This window comes from Cervus canadensis, chromosome 10 (assembly GCF_019320065.1).
Source record: "Cervus canadensis isolate Bull #8, Minnesota chromosome 10, ASM1932006v1, whole genome shotgun sequence".
NCBI classification, from domain to species: domain Eukaryota; kingdom Metazoa; phylum Chordata; class Mammalia; order Artiodactyla; family Cervidae; genus Cervus; species Cervus canadensis.
The window spans coordinates 64,849,121-64,874,685 of record NC_057395.1 but is presented as its reverse complement, the minus strand read 5'-3'; the positions used below and the strand labels follow the sequence as shown (position 1 = coordinate 64,874,685).

Genomic DNA, 25,565 nt, shown 5'->3' with positions numbered 1-25,565 from the left:
TAGAGTATTTGGGGCTGTTTGACGAGCACATGAGAAAGGCTATGAGGCAAAAATTAGTTTGACAGCTTGGTATGTCCAAGGTTCCAAAACAAAGCAGGTTGGAACTTCAGTTCAGTTCAGTCGCTCAGTCGTGTCCGACTCTTTGCGACCCCAAGAATCGCAGCATGCCAGGCCTCCCTGTCCATCACTAGCTCCTGGAGTTTACTCAAACTCATGCCCATTGAGTCAGTGATGCCATCCAGCCATCTCATCCTCTGTCGTCCCCTTCTCCTGGAACTTATTACATACCTAAGAAAGGGGACAACGCCCTAGATGAGGTGGGACCAGATCACATGGGGCCTTATAGAACATGGAAAGAAGTTTGGAAATTATTTTAAGAGCAACAGGAATCTATTGAAGAATCTTGAGTGAAGGACTGACAGCTCTGATTTACCATTTTAAGATTCTGGCTCTTCCCGGAGAAGGGGTTTTTTGATGGAGCAGAAGTGTAAGCCTTCAGACAGTTCCATGCCTTCAGGCTTATGCTCAGGCCATTCCGAAATCTGGAATGACAAGTTTTTACCGGGTTCCAGGGTCCCAGTTCTTAGGGCCCAGGAAGCTGAGGAAGTGCACCCTTACTCTCAGCTCTTTCAGCCCAGGTCAAGCCTCATTTAGCCATCAAAAAGAGATGGACAGGTGTCTGCTAATATCTTTACCTCATCAACCCCTCAGTGATTCTAAAAGACCATTCTCTAGGCGCTGGAGACTCTGAGGAGTTTCCGACGAGGCCCTCCCCCGCCCTTGATGCCGTGGGACCACTTTTTTCAGTTTCCTCCTCCATTTCCTAACTCAGCAAGTCTCGATCAAACTGTGATCGGAGTCCTGGGGCAGTGACAAACTCAGGGAGGCCCATGGGTTGGCGGGGCAGAAGACGTTTCTCCTTAAGATGAACGGGGCCACCTCGCAACTGGTAGCCCTGCCTGAACCAAAGAGCCACCAAGAAAGGGATGCGCCGCTGGCGCCAAAGCTGGATACAGACTACAACTCCCGGCAGACACTGCGTGCGGCTGCCGATCCCTCCGCTACAATTTGCCCCGCCGGCTGTGTCCACCGCTGCCCGCCAAGGGCCAAGTCCACGTGTTTTAGGCCCCGAAGTAGGTCTTCTTATCACATATCCGGAGAGGGGTGGCTGGGAGCCCTGGAGGAGAAACGGACTTTTTTGAGGAGAAACGCGGATGCAGACCATCGAAGAGACGTTGTCCTGCAGCTCCCGATTTTCGCGCGCTTTTGGCGCGGGTGGTTGTGGGTAGCGCGCCCAGGAGGGAGAAAGGAGCCGGGGGGCTGTGACCGCGCCGCCCGCCGGGCCTGAGGGGATGGACGAGGACGATCCCCACGCCGAGGGGGCGGCAGTGGTTGCCGCGGCCGGGGAAGCGCTGCAGGCCCTGTGCCAGGAGCTGAACCTGGACGAGGGAAGCGCAGCCGAAGCCCTGGACGACTTCACTGCCATCCGGGGCAACTACAGCCTAGAGGTGAGCGGCGGCAGGTGGGGCGGCAGGACCGAGCTCGCCAGGCCCCACCCCCGCCCCGCCCCTACCCCACCCTGTGGGGCGGTGGGAGTTTCCCCACCGGGAAGGGTCTCTGCCCAGCCCGGCGCCGAGGAGTGCGAAGCTGGAAGGGAGGGTATAGATCCCATCTCTCCATTTATTTTGAGGCGGGAAACCGAAGTCCGGAAAAGGAGTGGCTTTTCCAAGGTCACACGCCACTCAGGGGTCGTCCCCTGGTCTTCAGACCAGCGCCACAGACGTCTTGGGACTGCCCTTAAGTCTTTTGAGAAACAAATACCATAACGATAAAAGCTTAAAAGACTTGTGTGCCAAGACGCCGCTGCCCAGCACTTTAGGTGTGTAGTCTTACTTGGTTCTCTCCACAGCCCTTTGACTATGTTCTGTGATCCCCATTACACAGATGAGGAAGCTGAACCCCAAAGAGGTTAAGCCCAAGGTCGTCCGGTTAATGGTGGAGCCAGACTGAGTCTGAACCATAACCTCTCTACCCTGCCGGCCCGAAATGTGGGTTGCTTTTTCTGCCGCGGCACAGCTATTTCATCAGAGCCATTTGTGCACACAAGGCTTATCTCTGGGCCCCAGATTCTTCCTCGCTCAGACGGGGATAATAAGATGGTCTTGACGCTAAACACAGTGTCTGCCTCTGAACAAAATAAATGTAAGCTATCATTAGATTTTCCCCAGCCATTCTTGGGTTAAGTCCTCACAACAGCTCTGTGACATGACAGGGCAGTGAGTATGAATCCTGTTGTCCAGGTATCAAGACCAGGAGGGTTGTGTTGCCCAGGCTCGTTCTGCTAATCATCGCAGGAACCCAAACAAGCGTAAGCCCAGTATAGAGGTAGAATTATGATGGAATATATTTGCAGTTACTCCAGTGGCCTCATGATCAAAAGTTTTTGTGATCTAAGAGGGCTGGATTTAGAGTGTTCTTCTGACTCATCACCCAGTAGAATAGTGCTGAGTTCAAAGGAGTTGGAAATTTGGAGTTGACTGTATGTATGTGTCAGCATATGAGGGAGAAGAAGAGAGACTCTTGTATGTCTCCAGGGTAGGACTGGATAGACTGGATTAAGGACAGTCATCTGCATCTCTGGGTGACATGACTGGAAAGCTGAGGAAGGGAGGAGAAAGTAAGGGAGATTATAATTTACAGCCTCTGGATTGAAAACACACTTTTTAGAAGTCAGAGAAAGCATTTCTGACATCCCAAGTCTTCATTTAGTCTCTCATTGAATGCGCATTGCTGAGTGTAGGCTATGTTGAAGGCATTAAACTAGGCGCCTCTTTCAGATTCTTGAATATGCCTAGCTTGCGCCTACTTTCTCCATGCCAGTCCCTCTGCCTGGAAACTTCACTCCCCACTCCAGGGAAAGTTTAAGAGCTGAAAGGCAGAGTTGATCAGGATATCTTAATGTCTGACTTAATTCACAGTTGTGTTGAATTAGGATTTTGTGTTTATTCTATCTAAAGTGTTTTATTTTCCTCTTCTTTGTTGGCTTTGTTTTTGGTGAAAGGCATTTTCATGTATCTGCTGCTTCCTAAGAATCTCTCTGCCCAGTCCCTATCCCCTGTAGTCTACCTGACAAGCTCCTGATTACCCACCCCACTTCACCTGTACATTTTGGTGATTTATCACCACTTACCTCTTTTGTCTCCCTCTGTGAACCCTTCTGTGACCCCTGCCCCAGTCAAAATCAGTTGCTCACTACACTATATCCTCCCATAGCACTTTATTTTCAATTCTTAAAACATGTATCTCACCAATTATAGATAATAGTATCTCTTCCTCCTAGTTCTACACTTGGAGTTTTATAAGGTCAGAGTGTTTTTGTATTTTGAAGCCCTAGAATCAAGGAACTAATTTAAATACTATAGGTGCTTTTTATTTTTAGAAAAAAAGTCAAAGTAGTAATTTTGGTTCTTCAAGTTTCTCTATATTAATAGTGTTTTCGTCTAGTAGCCTGTATCCAAAAGCTCTATAATACTTCGGTGTTATACCCAAACAATTCGTTAATCAAGGCTTCTAAAAGTATTCAACCGTAAGCTTACCTGCCTCAAGCAATTAAGACTTTTCACTACTTTAGGGCAGGAACACTGGGTCTTAGATTTATTGGTAGCTACTCATTTCTGCTCACCCCTTTTGGATTATTGCAGGAAATCTTTATTAGTCATTTTTTTTTATTAGTCATTTTTAATTCTGCTAGAGTCTGGTCTTAAAGAGGATCTGCACTACAGTATTGTGTTATGCTATGAGATTTGTGGCTAGTTTTTAATTTCATGTAAAGCTCAGCAGTGAAGTCATAAAGTGAATCTAGCTTCAATAGCTCAAGTCTAAAGCAGAGTTAGTGTTGAATTTTCAAATGTCACCTTTTTTGTAGCATTGTAAATTGAAATATCTGCTAAGATAAAGAGCCATACTTATACTGTTTTAAAGATTAGGGTAAATAATTCCCCCAATTTCTACCTCACAAAACTGACAATCTCCTTTATGTTGAACACGATAGCTATTAATTTTTATATGTGTGATTCTTTTGCCATCATTCTACTCTGTTCTTTCCTTTTCTCTGCCAAATTGATTCAAAAAGAAACAAAATGATAGAAAGGAACTTCCATATCATCAAGGCCATGACTGGTGTTATAATATTGAAAAGCTAATGCTGCGAAATTGAGAACTTTTTCAGTAATATTAGATTGGGGTATAGATGAGAGATCTATCTTTAGATTAATATCAATTTACCGTGTTACACAGGACTGAGAGTAAGGAATTTTATACCCATTTTTGCAACCAACTAAGCTTTCTGACCTTGGGCAAATATCCTCACTTCTCTGCCTGTTAATACAGTATGAAAATTATACCAGATAATCCTAAGATCTCTTTTGAGTCTAAAATTCAAGTGTTCTAACGAAATATATCCATTTTGCTGTTTTATCTTTTGCTTGCCAGGGAGAAGTTATACACTGGTTGGCATGTTCGTTGTATGTTGCTTGCCGCAAAAGCATCATTCCCACAGTTGGAAAGGGTATCATGGAAGGAAATTGCGTTTCACTTACCAGAATACTACGTTCAGCTAAACTAAGGTAAAGCACTTTGATTTTTCAAACATTACTTTATAAGTCCTAAATTTAACTTTAGAATTTAATTTCTCTTCATTTTAAATCATTTAGCTTCATCCCATTCTAAATTTTTTTTCCAGTTCTCACATTCTTTCTCTGCCTTTCTTCCTCAAATTCTAACTTCAACCAAAGGCCCCTTTCTAAATCTTTTTTTTTTTTAATTGAGTTACAATTTATAAGTCATATAATTTACTTACTTGTACAATTCAGTTATTTGGGGTATTTTTAATAGAGTTGTGTAACTATCACCACAGGCATTACAGGCATAGAGGTTTTGTTTTTGGTGGTTTTTTTTTTTGGCTGCACCATGCAGCAGGTGGAATCTTAGTTCCCCAATGAGGGATTGAACCTGTGCCCCCTGCATTGGAAGCATGAAGTCTTAACCTCTGGACTGCCAGGAATGTTACTAAATCCTTTTATCCAAGATTTTTTTCATTAATATTTTAAGTTTGAGAATAATTTGAAGCTTTGGGAAAAGTTGCAAAAATAAGAAAATTACAAAGACCATCCATACACCCTTGACCTAGACTCACCTTTTAGTGACATTTTACTCCTTTTGCTTTATCATTTAATCTTTCTCCCTTAAATAATGTATTTTCCTCAACTACTTCAATTTAAGTAGCATCCATTATAGCCCTCTACCCCCTAAATATTTCAGTGTGTATTTCCTTAAATAACTATAGTGCAGTTATCCACGTCAACCATTCTGTCTCACAGCCATTCTGTTTTTCACTTTCAGTAGAGTATTAGTTAAATTATGTGAGATAGTCAACACTTTTTTTTTTTTTTAATTAATTAATTAATTTATTTTTTCAGTGGGTTTTGTCATACATTGACACGAACCAGCAATAGATTTACATGTATTCCCCATCCCAATCCCCCCTCCCACCCCCCTCTCCACCCGATTCCTCTGGGTCTTCCCAGTGTACCAGGCTCGAGCACTTGTCTCATACATCCCACCTGGGCTGGTGACCTGTTTCACCATAGATAATATACATGCTGTTCTTTCGCAACATCCCACCCTCATCTTCTCCCACAGAGTTCAAAAGTCTGTTCTGTACTTCTGTGTCTCTTTTTCTGTTTTGCATATAGGGTTGTCGTTACCATCTTTCTAAATTCCATATATATGAACACTTTTTTTTTTAATAAAATAGACTTTGTGTTAGATGATTTTACCCAACTGTAGGCTAACGTAAGCATCCGAGCATGTTTAAGGTAGGCTAGGCTAAGTTGTGATGTTCAGTAGGTTTAGGTATATTAAATGCATTTTCAACTTACCATATTTTCAACTTACAGTAAAGTTACAGGTTACATGCTATAACCCCATTTGTAAATCGAGGAAGATCTGTATACACATAAATAACATAAAGAGAGATGGATGACAAAGCAAATATGCAAAATGCAAAATTGGTGAATATTGGTGAATAAAGAAGTTCTTGTATACAATTCTTGCAACTTTTCTGTAAGTTTGATGCTATTTCAAAATAAAAAGTTTAAAGGATAAAAGGGAATGTTTAGATACATTTATGGCACATCCATATAGTGGAATAAAATCAGCTCTTAACATTATGGAAGGACGTTCATGTGAACTGATAGTAAATGATCTCCAAAATTATAGGAAAAAAGAGAAGTATAGAATATCTGTTGTAGGTAGTATGGTTTCACTTGAGTGGGGAAAAAGTATTTAAGTAGGTATGTGTTCATAAATACCTGAAAACGTTCTGCAAGGATAAATAAGAAACTAGTAACAATATAATTGTGACTTTCTCTGGCTCAGCAGTAAAGAATCTGCTTGCAGTGTAGGAGATCGAGGTTCAGTCCCTGGATGGGGAAAATATAATTAGTCACTAAGGCAAAGTTGGTTGCTTTAGTGGAAAAAACTGGGAGGGAGGTGATGGACAAGGAGAGATACTTTCCATCATGTATCCTTCAGTACCTTTGAAATTTTGTAATTATGTACATTACTTATTAAAAAAAGAAAAGAAAACTGCCATAGGGTAGCACGATATCCATCTTTGTATAAATATTTTTGCCTATATCTTTGACTCTCTCCTTCAGTTCAGTTCAGTTCAGTCACTTAGTCGTGTCCGACTCTTTGCGACCCCATGAATCTCAGCACGCCAGGCCTCCCTGTCCATCACCAACTCCCAGAGTTTACCCAAACTCATGTCCATCGAGTCGGTGATGCCATCCAGCCATCTCATCCTCTGTCGTCCCCTTCTCCTCCTGTCCCCAATCCCTCCCAGCATCAGGGTCTTTTCCAATGAGTCAAGTCTTCGCATGAGGTGGCCAAAGTATTTCAGTTTCAGCTTCAGCATCAGTCCTTCCAATGAACATCCAGGACTGATCTCCTTTAGGATGGACTGGTTGGCTCTCCTTGCAGTCCAAGCGACTCTCAAGAGTCTTCGCCAACACCACAGTTCAAAAGCATCAATTTTTCGGCGCTCAGCTTTCTTCACGGTCCAACTCTCACATCCATACATGACCACTGGAAAAACCATAGCCTTGATTAGACAGACCTTTGTTGGCAAAGTAATGTCTCTGCGTTTTAATATGCTATCGAGGTTGGTCACAACTTTTCCTTCCAAGGAGTAAGCGTCTTTTAATTTCATGGCTGCTATCACCATCTGCAGTGATTTTGGAGCCCAAAAAAATAAAGTCTGACACTGCTTCCACTGTTTCCCCATCTATCTGCCATGAAGTGATGGGACCAGATGCCATGATCTTAGTTTTCTGAATGTTGAGCTTTAAGCCAACTTTTTCACTCTCCTCTTTCACTTTCATCAAGAGGCTTTTTAGTTCCTCTTCACTTTCTGCCATAAGGGTGGTGTCATCTGCATATCTGAGGTTATTGATATTCCTCCCAACAGTCTTGTTTCCAGCTTGTGCTTCTCCTTAGATTCTTATAAAAAACAATTTTTGAATGAAAGAATTGAGTGTTTTTAAGACTTTATATTCATGTTGCCAAGTTGCCTTTAGAAAGGTAAATTACTAATACTTCTAGCACATTTCACTGTATCCTTTTTGGAGTAGCATTTTTTTTTAACAGTCCTATTGAGATATAATCCACATATCCATTTAAAGTATATAGCTCAACAGTTTTTAATATACTCACATACTGACTACAATTTTAGAACATTTTCATCACCCCAAAAAAGAAACCTCATACTCATTAGCATTCACGTGTTATACCCCCACCAAATCCCCTTCCTCTGGCAACCACTAATCCATTTTCTGTCTTTTTGCCTATTCTGGACATTTCCTATAAGTAGAATCATACTGTATATGATATTTGTTTGTGATTGGCTTCTTTTAACTTAGCATAATGTTTTTAAGGTTCATCCATGTTGTAGCATGTATCAGCATTTCATTCCTTTCTATGACTGAATAATTTTCCATTGCATGGATATAAACATTTTATTAATTTTTTGGTTGATGGACATTTGAGTTGTTTCCACTTTGGACTCTTATGAATAATGTTGCTATGAATGTGTACAACTTTTTATGTGGACATATTTCTCATTTCTCTTAGATGTATATATAAGAATTGTTGTGTTATGTGGTAACTCTGGTTAACCTTTTGAGGAGCTGTCAAGCTGTTTTTCAAAGTGACTATACTAGTCATTCTATGAAGATTCCAATTTATCCACATCTTGTCAGCACTTATTATCTGTCTTTTTTTTTAAGATTTACTTATTTGTGTATTTATTTATTTATGGTTCTGCTGGGTCTTCGTTGCTGCACAAGCTTTCTCTAGTTGAGGTGAGCAGGGGCTACTCTCTAACTGTGGTATGCAGGCTTCTCGTTGCAGTGGCTTTTGTTGTGGAGCACAGGCTCTCGAGTGTATGGGCTCATTAGTTGTGGCTCCCAGGCTCTAGACCATAGGCTCAGTAATTGTGCATGGGCTTAGTTGCCCCGTAGTATGTGGGATCTTTCCAGATTAGGGGTCAAACCTGTGTTCCCTGCATTGGCAGCAGATTCTTAACCACTGGATTACCAGGGAATTTCCTGTCTTTTTTTTTAAATAGTCAAGTACCCATGAAGTGCTGTCTCATCATGGTTTTGATTTGTATTTCCCTAATGGCTAATGATGTTGAGCATCTTTCATATGCTTTTTGGAGTACTGTATTCTTTGTAATAGATTTTCAATGAAACAAAAACTCTTGAAATCTGTTAAGTTTACTTTGTGTTTTAATTTAGTTTAAAAAAATCACATTCATAGTTTAGGTGATATCAGTCCTATAAGGCTCTTTTGTTTGTTCTCAAACACTCTGATGTACTTTGTTCCAGGTTAAGACAGCCATTTTTGGGATAGCAATATGTACATTGGATTTATATGAGAACATATTAGTCACGGCTCTTATTTATTAAAAAAAAAAAAACTGGAGAAAGAAATGGCAACCCACTCCAGTATTCTTGCCTGGAGAATCCCATGGACGGAGGAGCCTGGTGGGCTACAGTCCACGGGGTCGCAAAGAGTCGGATATGACTGAGCGACTTCACTTTCACTTTCACTTTCAACCCTCAGCTGAGAAGACTTTCAGCTCTAGTGTTTGCTATTGATTGTTTTCTTGAGTTCTCAAAGACCTGTGACCATATTTTTTTAAGTTGCCTGTTTTCTAATTGCATCACTTTACACACTGTTGTCTAATAATATGTGGTATTTAGAATGCCTTCGTAATTATTTTGAGCAGCCATTGCCTGTATTTTCTTAGCACCTCCTTGGTTTTCTTATGTGAACTCATCTGACAGGGAAATGCAGCTTTTTTGTTTGCCCTCTCTGCATACTGGACCGTCTGAGTCAGTGTTCTCACTAATCCCTGATGGTCTCTGAGCTACTGTTCTACCAACCTCAGTAGTTATGTGCTTCAGGAATTTTTCGGTAGAATTGGTCCTATTAGGAGACTCTTGGTGTCACCTTTGTTATCTTAAAAGCTGGTCCCTTCGCTGAGGCTCTTAATTTTTTGAAAACTTGATTCTATTTCAGCTGAAAATTGGCAAGGCTATTTAAAAAATTGATGGAAGCCGTTTAAGAAATTGAAAAGTAATCGCAAACAACATTGGGTAGTTGTGACTTTCAGTTCTGTATCAGTTAAATTTTTGTGCTCTTTTCCCGGTGTACGTGGTGGTTCTATTTTTCTCCAATAAAACTTTTTATTTAAAAAAAAAAAAACAAAAAAAACAGATAGCAGCTACCAACTTTGGCTCTCTTCAGGAGAAAAAAATATGTATTGAAAGAATATTGGATAGCTGACAAAGTCTTTAGGATAACTTGAGAAATTAGAAAATGACCAGGAGAAAGAGAGGCTGGCTACATAAGCAAAAAGCATATCACAGAAACCATCTCTTAGGTACACAGCTTGCATGGCCAGCAGTGCTGTCCCTGGATGTTGGCAGTGTTTTTGTCCCTAGGAGCTGCTGTTGAGCTCTGTAAGAATTTACCGCTTCCTCATTTCTGTGCCATCACCTCCAGATTCAAAAACCAAACAGATATATCTGATTAAGGGCCTCAGGTTTTTTGCCTTCACCCTAAGTTCCAATGCAGCTGACCATTCTAGTAGGAAATCCTCAGACAAAGGAAAGGATAGAATTTCACATGCTGAGCATCCCTGTCTCCAACAAAGTCCTCTATAAGAGACTATAATTTTGTCAGCCAAAAAAATTTTAGTAATCTAGCTTTTTTTCTTTTTTTGCTGCTCTTGATAAGAATCTTTTAAAAAAGACTCAAATTCTTAGATTTCAGTCAGCATGTCTGCAGTTTGAACTTCTACAGACAATTATCTGATGATTTCTTCCACCACCTTTTAAAAAAAAATTACATGCATTATTCTGTAATATCACTAGACACTTAAATGAACTTTAACACTACAAAATTTCAGTCCAAGACCATACTAACATGGGAACATAAAAAAATGCATTTATAATTGGATAAGCCAGAAATGTAGAGCCATAGTCCATTAAGTGATTTTTCTAGAAATGTTCTACCTTTTTAGGTATATATTGATATTTGATGGTAGAACCACGTGTTGTAACACAAACACTTGAATTTTATTCCTGCCCTGTAACAGTCTGGTGCTTTGTGATCAACTTCCAGAATCTAATATTGAGACAGGCTGTCTTTCCTCAAACTAGTTTTGTGAACTCATCAGTCTGTTGACTAACATTTACTTTGTAATTTATATGCTGAGTATTGTCTAGGTACTACAGGGAATAAAAGAAGTAGATAGGTACTACCTGCATAGTCAAAGATATTTTATGTATTGACTGTTAATTCAGAGTTTACGTTTTCACAGTGGTTCTGGGAACCAAAGTAATTTCATAGCACTTGAAATGGTGTTTTTTTGTCTCTCTTTTTTTAAAAAATAAATTCAAGAATTTTTTTTTTTTTTTCAAGAATTTTAATAAAGATTCTTAGGTATAAGTAGAGTGTCTCCTTTTCCTACCATTATATGGATTCATTTTAAATTTGCTTTTTTCTGTTTGTTTAGTTTAATACAGTTTTTTAGTAAAATGAAGAAATGGATGGACATGTCAAACCTGCCACAAGAGTTTCGTGAACGTATAGAAAGGCTAGAAAGAAATTTTGAGGTGTCTACTGTAATTTTCAAAAAATTTGAGCCAATTTTTTTAGATATATTTCAAAATCCATATGAAGAGCCACCAAAGTTACCACGAAGCAGGAAGCAGAGGTGAGACACTTTATCCTCGTATAATTGAAATAGAAATTATGATACAAACTTATTAAGGGCATTTGCATTTTAAAAGTCAACTTTTTAACCCCATTTAATAAACCATGGTTGTCTGTCCTTTGTGAATAGGATTTTATATGTAATTTGACTTTACTACTTGCTGTATTTGCTGTTTCAATTTTTAAGTGACAAATGTGGAATGATTTTAGTAAGTTAGATAAAAAGTACATTCCCCCCACCCCTTTTTTAGGAGGATTCCTTGCAGTGTTAAAGAGCTCTTTAATTTCTGCTGGACACTGTTTGTTTATACTAAGGGTAAGGTGACACTTTCAGTTGTTTTATATTTCTGTTGTGGGAACTCGGTGCTATTTGACATGGAAGGTTCCTGGGTTTTATGTCTCTTTTTTCTTGTAAAGGTAATTTTCGTATGATTGGAGATGATTTAGTAAACTCTTATCATTTACTTCTGTGCTGCTTGGATCTGATTTTTGCCAATGCCATTATGTGCCCAAATAGACGAGAGTTGCTAAATCCGTCATTTAAAGGTAAGACCTTACTTATTTTTGAAAACTGATAATCAATTTTTAGAAAAAGAGTATTAAAAGTCGAACATATTCTTTTTTCCATCCATTGTTTCTTATACCCTGTCAAACTAGGTTTACCATCTAATTTCCAAACTGCTGACTTTCGGGCTTCTGAAGAACCTCCCTGCATCATTCCTGTACTGTGTGAACTGCATGACGGACTTCTGGTAGAAGCCAAAGGAATAAAGGAGCATTACTTTAAGCCATATATTTCAAAACTCTTTGATAGGAAGGTACTATACTTACATTTAAATGATTCAGCTCCTGTGGGTCAGCAGTAGCAGCCTTCAGGAGAAAACCAGTATTTTAAGCAAGTTCTTAACGTTATAGTCCTCGGGCTCAAGTTCCCAGGTTTCAGTCTCTGCTGTGATGCAGTCCTGGCCTGTGATTTTCTATGATGTGCAAAAGTGAGCTTTGGAAGAATGTGATCAACCATATGTCCTGTTAACTAAATGCACAGCCAGAGGCATCTGTAGGAGGTTCTGATAGAGAATTAATGAAGGACAAACATCAGAGTAAGCCTAAGGAAAACTAGGAGGTCAGAGTAAGCTAGTTTATTGCCATAATTTGAATACTGTTTACACAATTTGCTATTTACTAAAAGTAGGATGATATATAACAGCTGTAGCTTTAATTCCATATGAGTAGAGCAGAGAGTCCCTTACAGGTTTATAGTTACTTATGGGCTACCTACATGCATTCTAGATTTTTTTCTCAATAATTTTCCTTGCTGTTTCTGTATTCATAAATTGACTTTTTCTTTTGGGTCTCAGTTTATTTCCCCAACATTGAGCCATTTAATCCAGGTAGAACTTGAATTTTCTCTTTGGTTTAAAAAAAAAAAGAAAGGAATAAGGATTAGGTCATCACTAACTGGGTTCTTCTCTTATGTATACTTTTGTATCTAGTCTTATCTTTCAATAAATAAATATTTATGTGTACATATACAATATATATATTTCTGTGTATGTGTGTGTGTATACTCAAAATATCTCTTTCTAAAATTTTAATCTCCAGCAAAGTAAACTTTAAAGGAACTGAAGGATTTTGTCTATTGTGCTTTGTAGAAGCAGTGCACTAGTGGCGTCTGGGTATGGTGACCATACATCTTGGTTTGCCTGGGTTATCTGGATTTTGGCTGTTGGTTTGGCATAGTTACTAGAATGTCTTCTTTTTTTCACTCCAGAAGTATCCTGGTTTGAACAGTGGTTCTCTTGCCCATGGGCCACAGACAGTTTTTTGGCCTGTTTAGGGTGTTTTCATTTTTATTTTGTTCAATTTTTAGCTTACTCATAAATTATCTTTTATGTGAAAATTTTAAAAAAATCAGAATTGGCAATATTGGTAACTACATAGGTAACGACTGTCAAGCTCAATAACGACTACCTCTTAGGACAAGGAAGTGTGCTTTCTGCCCTCTTCATTTATGTATGTTGAACCCTGACCCCTGAAAGCATTTGAGTTTACAATCCCTGATGTTTGATAATCTAAGAATAGTGTGGATACACAGACAATATTAATAACAGTGTAATTTTCCTTTCTCACCAGTTGTTAGCCACTCTGTCGTGTCTGACTCTTTGTGACCCCATGTAGCCTGCCAGGCTCTTCTGTCCATAGGGGTTCTCCAGGCAAGAATACTGGAGTGGGTTGCCATTTCCTTCTTCTCACCAGTAACAGTAGCTATATTCCTTTCAAATCTTTTGCTTGTCTGACACATACCATCATTCAATAACTGTTAGTTTCCATTCTTTATAGACAGTCTTTAAAATTGGACAGCTTTCATCAGAATCATTTGGGGAATTTGTTAAAACTACTGCCTTAGTTTAGGCTTTGAGGTCTGTCAAGTCTGCCTTTTTAACAAGTTCCCCTACATGATTGTTAGGTCACTAAAATTTGGAAACCACTGCTATGGATAGACTAACTTCAAAGTATTTTGAAATCTTGACGTTAAAGGTTTTTTAATATTTTATTTGCATACTAAATAGGAGTTACTGGTCTGAAAAAAAAAATAATTCTGTTTTGTGTTTGTGTGTGTTAATTTAGATAAATGTAATGTCCTTGTGTGTACATTAATATGCTTACTTACATAATGTCACAATGACTTTTTCTTCCCAGATTTTAAAGGGCGAATGCCTTCTGGACCTTTCCAGTTTTGCTGATAATAGGTAATTATCTAGCACTAAAAGTATCAGGCATATCATATACTGTCAATAATGATTTGTTGCAGTTGGTTAAGTGATATGTTATATCAAGTTAACAGCTCCAAATTCAAATTCAGGTTTCTTCTGCATTGGTGGCATTCAGTGAGTATTATTGCTAAGCCTTGTAGTCTTAAATTTATTTTCAGAAACCATTGGCACTTAAAAATATCTGCTCTCCTGAGAAACTCATGAACAGACCCAATGACTTCTGTATTTGAGTTTACATTCTTTCACTAATCAAATATTGGCAAATTCAGAATGTACTTATATTTCAAGGCCACACACAATTGTTTCCTCAATGATTAGGACTTAATTAGGTTCAACTAGTTTTCAGATTAAGTACAGATTCTTTTCAGTCACCTTGCAAAGTAATTTATTGCCATATATGTGAACGTGAAGAATGTCCATGATCAGAGAGAAACCTCAGATATTGTTAGATGGGCAGAGTTAATAAAAGCTAGAAAGTCATGAGCTTTTCTATGCTATGGAGTCAAAATCTATCTTCAAGATAAATCCATTGTGTAACTTAGTTGTATCCTAGGAGCTTAAAAGAATTCTCTTTTCAGCAAAGCAGTGAACAAGGAATACGAAGAATATGTTTTAACTGTTGGTGACTTTGATGAGAGGATCTTTTTGGGAGCAGATGCAGAAGAGGAAATTGGAACCCCTCGGAAGTTCCCTGGTGACGGCCCATTAGGGAAACTGACAGCACAGGCTAATGTGGAGTGTAACCTTCAACATCACTTTGAAAAAGTAATATAACCTCGCCTGGCCTCAGTCTTGAATGATCTTTTTCTGTGTGTGTGTGTTTCTGCTAACAGCAGAAGAGTGAAGAAAGTGAAAGATGCTCAGCCGTGTCTGACTTTTTGCAAACCCATGGACTATACAGTCCACGGAATTCTCTAGGCCAGAATACTGGAGTGGGTAGCCTTCCCCTTCTCAAGGGGATCTTCCCAACCCAGAGGTCGCACCCAGGTCTCCTGCATTGCAGGTGGATTCTTTACAGCTGAGCCACAAGGGAATCCCAACAGCAGAAGCATCTTTCAAGTTAAATCTTGAATTTCTTCTACTAATTCATATTTCCCATGAAAACATTAAAGAATAATTTTCAAAACTAAAGCATATAGTATTTTTACCTCATTTCTTGCTATTTTTCATATTTGGATATTATCCCAGAATGCCTGGATTTTCAGTAGACTATGTCTTTCCATGTGAAGACATACTTTTTTCCTGTTTTTTCCTTTGTATCACTTTAGCTGCTGTTTTCTTGCTTTAAAATTTGCTTTCCTACCATGAGCAACCATGTGCTTTTCTCAAACATCAGCCATATTACTCTGGATTTGATTGTTAATAGCCAAGGCTTAATTCTCTGTTTATGTGTTAGGTGAGATGGAGTATAAGATCTGCTAGAAAATTCATAGAAACCTAAGTTTTAGTCCCAGCATTTCCATTACCTTTGTCAGCTGTTTCCTCGCATGTAAAATGAAAATGTGCATGTTATATTTCAAATGAATGTTAAGATAAAATGAGATTGTAGATCGAAAGCACTGTGAAAAAGTGTTATTCAGAGATAGGATGTTATTAGCATAATATTGCTAAAAATGTGCTAGGTAACCAGAAGAGGGGGAAAAAGTAACCTCCTGAACATGAATAGAGAGGATGATATCTGTACTAAATTAAACATGTAATTTAGTAATGTTTAATGTCATATATTTTTCTTTTCTGTCAGAAAACATCATTTGCGCCTTCTACCCCACTGACAGGACGGCGATATTTAAGAGAAAAAGAAGCAGTCATTACTCCTGTTGCTTCAGCCACGCAAAGTGTGAGCCGATTACAGAGTATTGTAGCTGGATTGAAAAATGCACCAAGTGAACAACTTATAAATATTTTTGAGTGAGTATGATACTATTTTTTTCCAAGTTTTCCAATCTAATTTTAAATTAGATTCTATATTTCATTCTGTTTTCAGTGCTTCTGAATTCTGGAGATAATGGATTTACATCTGGCAAGTTTTACTATACCATTTCAATCACAAAGTATATTGACCTAAAATCAGGTAGAAGTACTATTAAAAATTACATATAAATTTTATTTCATATTATTATAGACTTTGAAGATTAAACGCATCTTAATGGTTATGTAGCTCTAACATTCCACTCTGGTAACACCCTTAATTTACGCATTACTGTTTTTGTTTTGTTTTTTAAATGGGTTCAATCTAAATGTCCATCAAATGGAAGACTGGTTACATATTGATGGTACAGCCATGAAATGGAATTTTAAGCAGTTGTTGGAAAAAAAGACATATTTCGTAGTAAAGATGATAAAATGAAGCCAGACCAGAGAAACTTATTTCCTAATACCTAATGAAATAACAGAATAATAAAAATCAGCAAACTATCAGCAGCAACCAAATGAAGAGAAGGATATTTCATGCTATAATTTTCCAAAGTGTTGGTCAAGAAAGGAAATGGATGCTCCTAGTATGCCCCACCCCCAAGAAGCATTAGTGAGGGAAAAGGGTTTGTTAACAGGATCTTGAAAATGCTCATTAATACTCTAGATATGGAGGGAAAGAAATGGAGTGAGTAGGCAGATGGGCAAAAAGTCGTATTACTAGAAACCTCCCCAAGTGAAAGTCCCTCTATACCACCAAGATAGCAGCAGAAGTATGAAAAATCCTTAGGGCCTTCCATTTTCTGAGGTTCCTACCTGATTTGTGGTGAGATCCTCATAAAACTGGAAGGTGTCCCTGATCTAGGTATAGTGAACCCTGGAATGGGAATATTTAACTAAATCTTAGAAGAGAAAGCAAAGCCCTGGTCCCCTAACAAAAGCTGAGCCTAGCACCATCTATGTTGTACTCCCAGTCCCCAAACCTCAGTCTACAGAAAAGTGGACAGAACATTCATCCCCAGCTTCAACCACAGCTCAGAAGATAAGCAGATGGCAGGGAAAGCAGGAAGACTCATAGCATCTGATCTACCCTCACAGGATTTGAATAAATAGATCTGGACTGAGATGTCCATTTAACGTGAACAAGTTAAAAAGAAATGGCAAAGTAACTATGCAGACTTTTTAAAATCAGTATACTTATTTATTTATTTATTGGCTGTGTTGGGACTTAGTTGCAGCATATAGGATCTTTGTTGAGGCATTGCAGTACATGGACTCTCTAGTTGTGGTGTGTGGGCTTAGTTGCTCCATGGCATGTGGGATCTTAGTTCTCTGATTAGGGATCAAACACCACAAGACAGATTCTAAATACTGGACCAACAGGGAAGTCCCTGTGCAAACATTTTAAAGCACAAGAGAAGGAAGGAAGGAAGAAAATATGGAATGCAAAAGACAACCTGGAAATAGATAATGGAAAGACATTCCATGTCTATGGATTATAAGATTTAATATTGTTAAAATGTCCACATTACCCAAAGCAATCTAGAGAATCAGTACAATCCCTATCAAAACCCAATGACATTTCTTATAGAAATAGAAAAAAAAAATCTAACATTCATAAGGAATTTTGAAGGACTTCTAATAGCCAAAATAATCTTGAGAAAAAAGCTGGAGGGCTCACACATCTTAATTTCAAAAACACATTATAAAGCTATAATAATGAAATCAGTATGGTATTGTTATAAAGACAGACATGTAGACTAGACATGGAATAGACTGGCATCCCAAAATGCAGCTTCACGTTATCATCAACTGATCTTTGACAAGGGTGCCAAGACCACGCTATAGGGAAAACTGGATATCCACATGCAGAAGAATGAAAAAGGACTTATTTACATATACAGAAGTTACTTTCAGTTCAGTCGCTCAGTCGTGTCCGACTCTTTGTGACCCCATGAATCACAGCACGCCAGGCCTCCCTGTGCATCACCAACTCCCAGAGTTTACTCAAACTCATGCCTATCGAGTCAGTGATGCCATCTAGCCACCTCATCCTCCATCATCCCCTTCTCCTCCTGCCCCCAATCCCTCCCAGCATCAGGGTCTTTTCCAGTGAGTCGACTCTTCGCATGAGGAGGCCAAAGTATTGGAGTTTCAACTTCAGCATCAGTCCTTCCAGGACTAATCTCCTTTAGGATGGACTGGTTGGATCTCCTTGTAGTCCAAGGGACTCTGAAGAGTCTTCTCCAATACCATAGTTAAAAAGCATCAATTTTTCGGCACTCAGCTTTCTGCACAGTCCAACTCTCACATCCATATATGACCACTGGAAAAACCATAGCCTTAGATACCTATTATAGGTGGAATCATGTAGCATTTGTGTTTGGCTGGATTCAATTAGTCTAACTTCTTCAAGGTTCATCCATGTTGTAGTATATAACAGGATTTTAAGGCTGGATAATATTCCATTATTTCTATATATAGACACACACACACACCACAGTTTATTCATTCATCAGTGGACCTGTAGGTTGTTTCCATATCTTGGCTGTTGTAAGTAATGCTGCAGTACACTTGGGTCTCTTTGAGATATCTCCATGCAAAAAAATGAAGACGGGATTTTATCTTATGCTTTTTACAGAAGTTAACTCAAAATGGATTAAAAAGCTAAACATGAGACCTGAAACTATACAGCTAGAAGGAAAAATTGGTGAAAAACTTTGCAACATTGAAATAGGCAGTTATTTCTTGGATATGACATCAAAAGTATAGGTAACAAGCAAAAATAGACAAATGGGACTACATCATACTTAAATATTTCTGTATAGCATTGGAAATAATAGGATGAAAGGCAGCATACTGGAATGCTTGCTTGCTTCTGCATGCTGAATCATGTCTGACTCTTTGTGACACGAAGGACTATAGCTTGCTAGGCTTCTATGTCCATGGGATCATCCCGGCAAGAATAATCGAGTGGGTTGTCATTTCTTTTTCCAGGGGATCTTCCCAACTCAAGGATCCAACCCATGTCTCCTGTGGCTCCTGCATTGACAGGCAGATTCTTTACCCCTGAGCCACCTGGGAAGCCTTACTCGATTGAAAAATGAAAATGTTAGTTGCTTAGTCGTGTCTGACTCTTTGCAATCCTGTGGGCTGTAGCCCCCCAGGCTCCTCTGTCTGTGAAATTCTCCAAGCAAGAATACTGGAGTGGGTTGCCATTTCCTTCTCTAGGGAATCTGACCCAGGGATCAAACCCAGGTGTCCCACTTTGAGGGCAGATTCTTTACCATCTGAGCCACCAGGGAAGCCCTATACTAGAATAGGAGAAAATAATTGCAAACTGTATATCAGATAAGTTAATAACCAGAATAAAGAACTCCTACAACCCCCCCCCCCAAAAAAGCGAAAAACCCTTCATTTTAAGAGGGCAAAAGACTTGACATTTCTCCAAAGAAGACATACAAATGGCCAAAAAGCATATGAAGAAAATTCTCAATGTCATTAATCATCACATAAATGCAAATGAAAACCACAGTGAGATATCACCTCATACCCATTAGAAAGACCACTATCAAAAAAACAACAAGTGTTGATGAGTATTAGAACTGGTGTTCTGTTGCTTGGATTGTAAATGGTATAGAAAATAATATGGAGATTTCATAAATAATTAAAAATAGAATTTTTATGACCTCGCAATCCCACTTTTGGGTATATTTTCCAAAGAGTTGAAAACAGGATCTCAAAGAGATATTTGCACACCCAAGTTCATTGCAGCATTACCTTCAAGAGTTCTAGAGATCTACTGTACACTAATGTGTACATAGCTAACAAAATGTACAGTTAAAAATTAAAAGGGTGAGTTTGTTATTTGTTTTACCACATAATGAAGTAAAAAAGCCTAGTTTGAAGAAAATATACCTTGAAGTATAGCTTTGCGTTAGAAGAACTCAGTAAGAACAAAGTGTTTTTGCCATGTATGCTACCTGCCTTTCTACACATGATGCTGGTCCGTTTGAATATGGGATTGGGAATTCTGAACCCTGTGCTTGTTATTTGGCTTTGGGCAAGTCACATTCTTTCTCATAGACTTGGATTTGTCATTTCTGAATTAAGACCTGTATTCTGTGGTTGAATGATAGGAAGGTAACAGAGTTAATAATATAATATAAAAGTAACAGGGTTAATTGCTTCTGGCCAGATATCTTCCTTTTTGATGCTACATTTTTTTTTTTTACTTGTTATTTTGATTTTGGTAAAAATTACATGCAGTTTATTTTTACACCACAATATATACATAAACACTGCCCATCATCTAGTTTTTTAAATCAGGTTTACTGAAGTATAGCTCAGTTGGTAAAGAACCCACCTGCAATGCAGAAGACCCCGGTTCAATTCCTGGGTTGGGAAGATCCGCTAGAAAAGGGATAGGCTACCCACCCCAGTATTGTTGGGCTTCCCTTGTGGCTCAGCTGGTAAAGAATCTGCCTGCAGTGCGAGAGACCTGGGTTTGATCCCTGGGTTGGGAAGATCCCTTGGAGAAGGGAAAGGCTACCTTTCTGGTAGCATTTTGGCCTAGAGAATTCTATGGAGTATATAGTCCACGGGGTCTCAAAGAGTCAGACATGACTGAGCAACTTTCACTTCACTTCACTTGAAGTATAACTTATATATGAGAGTCATCCTTTTTACTGTACAGTTGTATGAGATTTGACAAATGCATACAGATGTATCATCACCATGATGATTAAGACATAGAACAGTCCCCCCAAATTTATGTGCCTTTATATTCAATCCCTATACCATCCCCAGCCTTTGGAAACCACTGATATGTTTTCTGTCCTTATAGTTTTGCCTTTCTAGAATTCCATATGAATAGAAGCATAATATAGAGGACATAGACTCCACTAATGTTGAAATTCTAAAACAGTATGCCAAATGATTATATTTAAAGGCTGTAGATTAGTTTGAAATATCCTATGTTTACATATCCAGGTTTACAACTTAAAATAGGACTTTGGTCACTAAAAACCTGACTAATTCTTGAAAGAAGACATGTTGGTAGTCTGGTTTGTTTTTTCCTGGTCATTAGGTTCCTTTTGTGTTTTATAGGTCTTGTATGCGTAATCCTATGGAAAATATTATGAAAATAGTGAAAGGAATAGGAGAGACTTTCTGCCAACACTATACTCAATCAACAGATGAACAGCCAGGATCTCACATAGGTAAGGAGACAAAACTAAAATTGATACAGCATTGAAAGTAGACTGTCCCAAGAAAAACAGAAATCCAAGTTTTTCCTTCCCTGCAGTTTTTAATATATCAGATTTAAGTTTATGTAAATTAAATTTTGTTCTTTAGTTATTAACAGCTACATTTCATTTTAGCACATTTTCTTTTCATTTTCCCTCATAGACTTTGCTGTAAACAGACTAAAGCTTGCAGAAATTTTGTATTATAAAATATTAGAGACTGTAATGGTACAGGAAACACGAAGACTTCATGGAATGGACATGTCAGTAAGTAAACTCACTCTACCAGCCGCTGGCAAGTTCCATAAATCCTAAGCCTAGAAGCAGTGTGTTGAGAGGCTCCGCAGTTCATTGTAGGTGGTTCGTGGTCAGCAAGCAGTTAATGGCACACTTAGCCATAATGACATATTAATTGGCCTTCATTGTCTTTGGCACACCCAGTACTAGCCACCTCTTGGCAGAAATGTGGAACATGTAAAATTTGTTTTTGGTACACCATCATCATCTTTCCCCTTCAGGTCCATTGTTTGTCCTTCATTCCTAGTTGACTAATGTTGAAACCCCCCTACTCCCTGCAACTATTAAGCCAACTGATAACTTAAATATGTGGCCATACCTCTCAGGGATTTTTAATTTTTTTTTTTCCTCTCTTTTTTTTTTCTCTCTCTTTTTTTTTTTTCTCTCAGGGATTTTTAAGGAATAAAATGTTAGCATTTTTTTTTTAATTGCTCCATTTTCTTTGGACGTTTGATTAAGTTGGATCGCTCTCTCCAATAGCTCAGTAAAGAAATTTTTCTAAAAAGTCAATCCTAGCATATGATCTTTGTTTCCTCCTTCTCCACTCTCTTGTCACTTTTGGAGCCTTCTGACCTTAATTTCCAATAAGAACAAGTTGATGTTTGGGGGTGCTGCTTTAACTGTTAAAATTTCTTTGTGTTTGCACCCTGGAAGCTTTCTTCTGTGTTGGTTCCCCATTTTTACTGGATTCCATGTTTTTATTTTTCGCGATTTACTAATATTTGATGGAGCATAGGCTCCCATAACCTCCTAAGAAAGAAGTAAATTTTCAGTTTTTTATTTTGAAATAATTATAGATTCACAGAAAGTTGCAAAAGTAGTACAAAGGATCTCATGTATTCATTTGTCCCCAGTGGTTACATTTTATATAGTATGATATCAAAACCAGGAAATTGAGATTGGAACAATGTATGTCGCTCCCTTTACTGTTGTCTTACATGTGTAGATGAGGTCAGTTCAGTTCAGTCGCTCAGTTGTGTCCGACTCTTTGCGACCCCATGAAACGCGGCACGCCAGGCCTCCCTGTCCATCACCAACTCCCGGAGTTGACTCCCGGAGATGGACTCATGTCCATCGAGTTGGTGATGCCATCCAGCCATCTCATCCTCTGTCGTCCCCTTCTCCTCCTGCCCCCAATCCCTCCCAGCATCAGGGTCTTTTCCAATGAGTCAACTCTTCGCATGAGGTGACCAAAGTATTGGAGTTTCAGCTTCAGCATCAGTCGTTCCAATGAACACCCAGGACTCATCTCCTTTAGGATGGACTGGTAGATGAGGTAACCACCACCAAGATACAAAATTGTTCTGTCATCATAAAGATCTCCCTCATGTTACCCCTTTTTAGGTGACACTCCTCTCTTTAGCCACTAATTTGTTTTTTGTATCTATACTTTTATAATACTCTGTGAGTTCATTTTGTTTATATTTGTTGAGGTTTATTTTATGACTCAGGAATGGTTTATCTTGGTGAATGTTCTGGGCTTTTAAAAAGAATATGTGCTGTATTTGGGTGAAGTGTTCTGTAAATGTCAGTTCTGTCTTTTTGGTTAATGGTATTGTTAAATTCTTCTACATCCTTGATAATTTTTGGTCTAGTTCTATCAGTTAGTGAGAGGAGATAAGGGTATTGAAGTTTCCAAATGAAACTAAATTTATCTGTTTCTCCTTTCAGTTCTGTTAGATTTTTTAAAATTCATATATTTTGAAGCTCTGCTCTTTGATGCATAGACATTGAGGTTACTGTCTTCTTGGTGAATTAATCATTTTATTATGACAGAATATCCCTCTCTCAGTCTGGTAATTATATTTGTTCTGAAGGCATCTGGCTGATGTTTATATATAGCCACTTCTGCTTTCTTCTGGTTAATGTTTGTATGATACAAGTGTATGTAGTTTTTTTGTGCTTCACTTCTTTGTACTTCACAGATAGTGAGTTTTTAATAAAGGTTTGCGACAACACTGTGTCAAGCTTGTTGGTGCTGTTTTTCTAATAGCATTTTCTCACTTCATTTCTCTGTGTCACATTTTGCTAATTCTTGCAGTATTGCAAACTTTTTCACTATTATTGAATTTATTATAGTGATCTGTGGTTAGTGATCTTTGATGTTTTATTGCAAAAAGATTACTATTCATTGAAGCCTCAGATGATAACATTTTTTAGTAATAAGTATTTTTAAATTTTTTTTAGACATGATGCTATTTTACACTTAATAGACTATAGTATAGTGTAAACATAGCTTTTATATGCATTGGGAAACCAAATAATTTGTGTGACTCACGTTACTGTGGTATTTGCTTTATTGCATATTTATTGCAGTGGTCTAGAACCTGGTATGCCTATATATCTTTTTCTACTCTTACTTTCATTCTACCTGTATCATCCTTTGAAATTAGTTTCTTGTAGGCAGTGTATAGTTGAGTCACATTGTTCTGTATACTACGTCAGGCTCCTTCTTTTAATAGATATTAGCTTACATTTAATTGTTACTATGTTAAGGGCATAAGTCTACTATTTTATTTTTTGTTTTCTGTTTTGTTTTTTTTTTTCTTTTTCCTACTTTCCCATGGATTACTTTGAACATTTTTAGAGTGTATACCTTTGTATTAAATTTTTTTTTAGTGGTTACTCTAGGTATTACAGTATACATACATAATTTCACAATCCACTGTTATAAACATTTTATCGGCTTAAGGGTGGAAACCTTACCTTGCTTAAAATTTCTTTGTAAAAACTGCATGAATGTTTTATTTTAAACTCATACTTGATTAATAGTTGGCTGTATATAAGATTCTGGATTGACAATCATTTTCATTTCTGATTTTGAAGGCATTGCCCCATTATCTTCTACATCCCAAGATTGCTAATTAAAAGTCCAGTGGCGTTCTAATTCTTTGTATTAGTACGTGACCTGTTTTTACTTTCTGGAATCTCAGTATGGGAGGCTTTCCTTGAATGTTGGATTATTCCTCAAATGTTAGATTATACCCTTGTCTTTCAATTGGAGGCTTTCCTCAAATGCCTACTTTTTGAATGCGTCACTAAAAATGAGACATTAATAAACCCTTATGTTGATAAAACAGTTTGGGTCAAAACTGTGCACAAGAGTGAGAATAAAAGTCTAGAAGCCTTGAGTGATCATGTAGTATAGGGACCCTCAACTGCTGGTATCTTTAAGACTTATCTGGAGTATTTTGATTTGTCTAGAGAAGTATCTGCTAATCTCTTGCCTGGCTGTTGGTGTTACGCAGCAGAGCACAGAAGGGAAAGTTGGTCTCAAATTCAGTCTGCAGGCTTTCACCTAAAACCCCGGTCTCTTCTTTACCTGGTGTTCTGAGCTCTGATTCTCTCTAGTTCAGTTTTTGTAGACTAATTCTCTAGACTAGAGGCCTATTATCTGATTCCTTAGAGTGGATGTTGTGTGGGAACCTGAAGAGTTCTATCTTAATACTATAAACTTGCAGATCACCCATCCATGTCAGCCCCTGCCTAATAACCTCTACTTTCCATTCTGCCTGTGCTTTCAGTTGCTGTGTTTTTCTCAGGTTGTATGGAGCAAATTCATTTAAGTGTCTCTAGTCAGGCCCTTATGTTTGACCATCCTGCTTTCTGCTGGGTAATTTGTCATTCTTTCATCCACCTTCAGTTTACATATACAGTTTGTGGTTATAGGTAACTCCTTGTTTTATCCAGGGTATTTTCTGTTTCTTATTCTTTGTTGACTTGGAGTGGTATTTTTAAGAAGGATGGCAAAAATACTATTTATAAAACTGAAAACTTATGTTAAACTTTAAACTCAGTGGTAAAACAGGACTTTATCTTCTTAGTAAAATGTTTCTTTCTCTGAACTTCTAAAAAGTCTTAGCTGTGATATACTATATCTTTGATTTTAGTGTTTGATTAATAAACAGTGCCCTGATGTCGAGAAAACAGGTGACACAAAATTCATTTAAATAAAGGAGCCAATTCTTATGCTTGTCTCTTCATG

The 25,565-nt window shown here is 38.2% G+C and overlaps 1 protein-coding gene across 2 annotated transcripts in view; it reads left to right on the top strand.

Annotated features, from left to right (window-relative positions):
• The first annotated feature begins 1,155 nt into the window (after positions 1 to 1,155).
• The window catches only part of RBL1 (RB transcriptional corepressor like 1), a 60,829-nt gene continuing 36,419 nt past the window's right edge, over positions 1,156 to 25,565 (top strand). The window contains exons 1-11 of one of the 2 annotated variants that reach the window (XM_043478662.1): positions 1,156 to 1,508; positions 4,492 to 4,625; positions 11,150 to 11,350; positions 11,601 to 11,665; positions 11,767 to 11,895; positions 12,007 to 12,167; positions 14,050 to 14,099; positions 14,702 to 14,888; positions 15,865 to 16,031; positions 21,144 to 21,256; positions 21,447 to 21,550. In XM_043478662.1, coding sequence (XP_043334597.1) covers positions 1,353 to 1,508; positions 4,492 to 4,625; positions 11,150 to 11,350; positions 11,601 to 11,665; positions 11,767 to 11,895; positions 12,007 to 12,167; positions 14,050 to 14,099; positions 14,702 to 14,888; positions 15,865 to 16,031; positions 21,144 to 21,256; positions 21,447 to 21,550 — 1,467 coding nt within the window. In that variant the 5' untranslated portion in view covers positions 1,156 to 1,352. Of the gene's footprint in view, positions 1,509 to 4,491; positions 4,626 to 11,149; positions 11,351 to 11,600; positions 11,666 to 11,766; positions 11,896 to 12,006; positions 12,168 to 14,049; positions 14,100 to 14,701; positions 14,889 to 15,688; positions 15,693 to 15,864; positions 16,032 to 21,143; positions 21,257 to 21,446; positions 21,551 to 25,565 lie in introns of those variants that run through there. The other variant, XM_043478663.1, reaches the window with a different exon arrangement.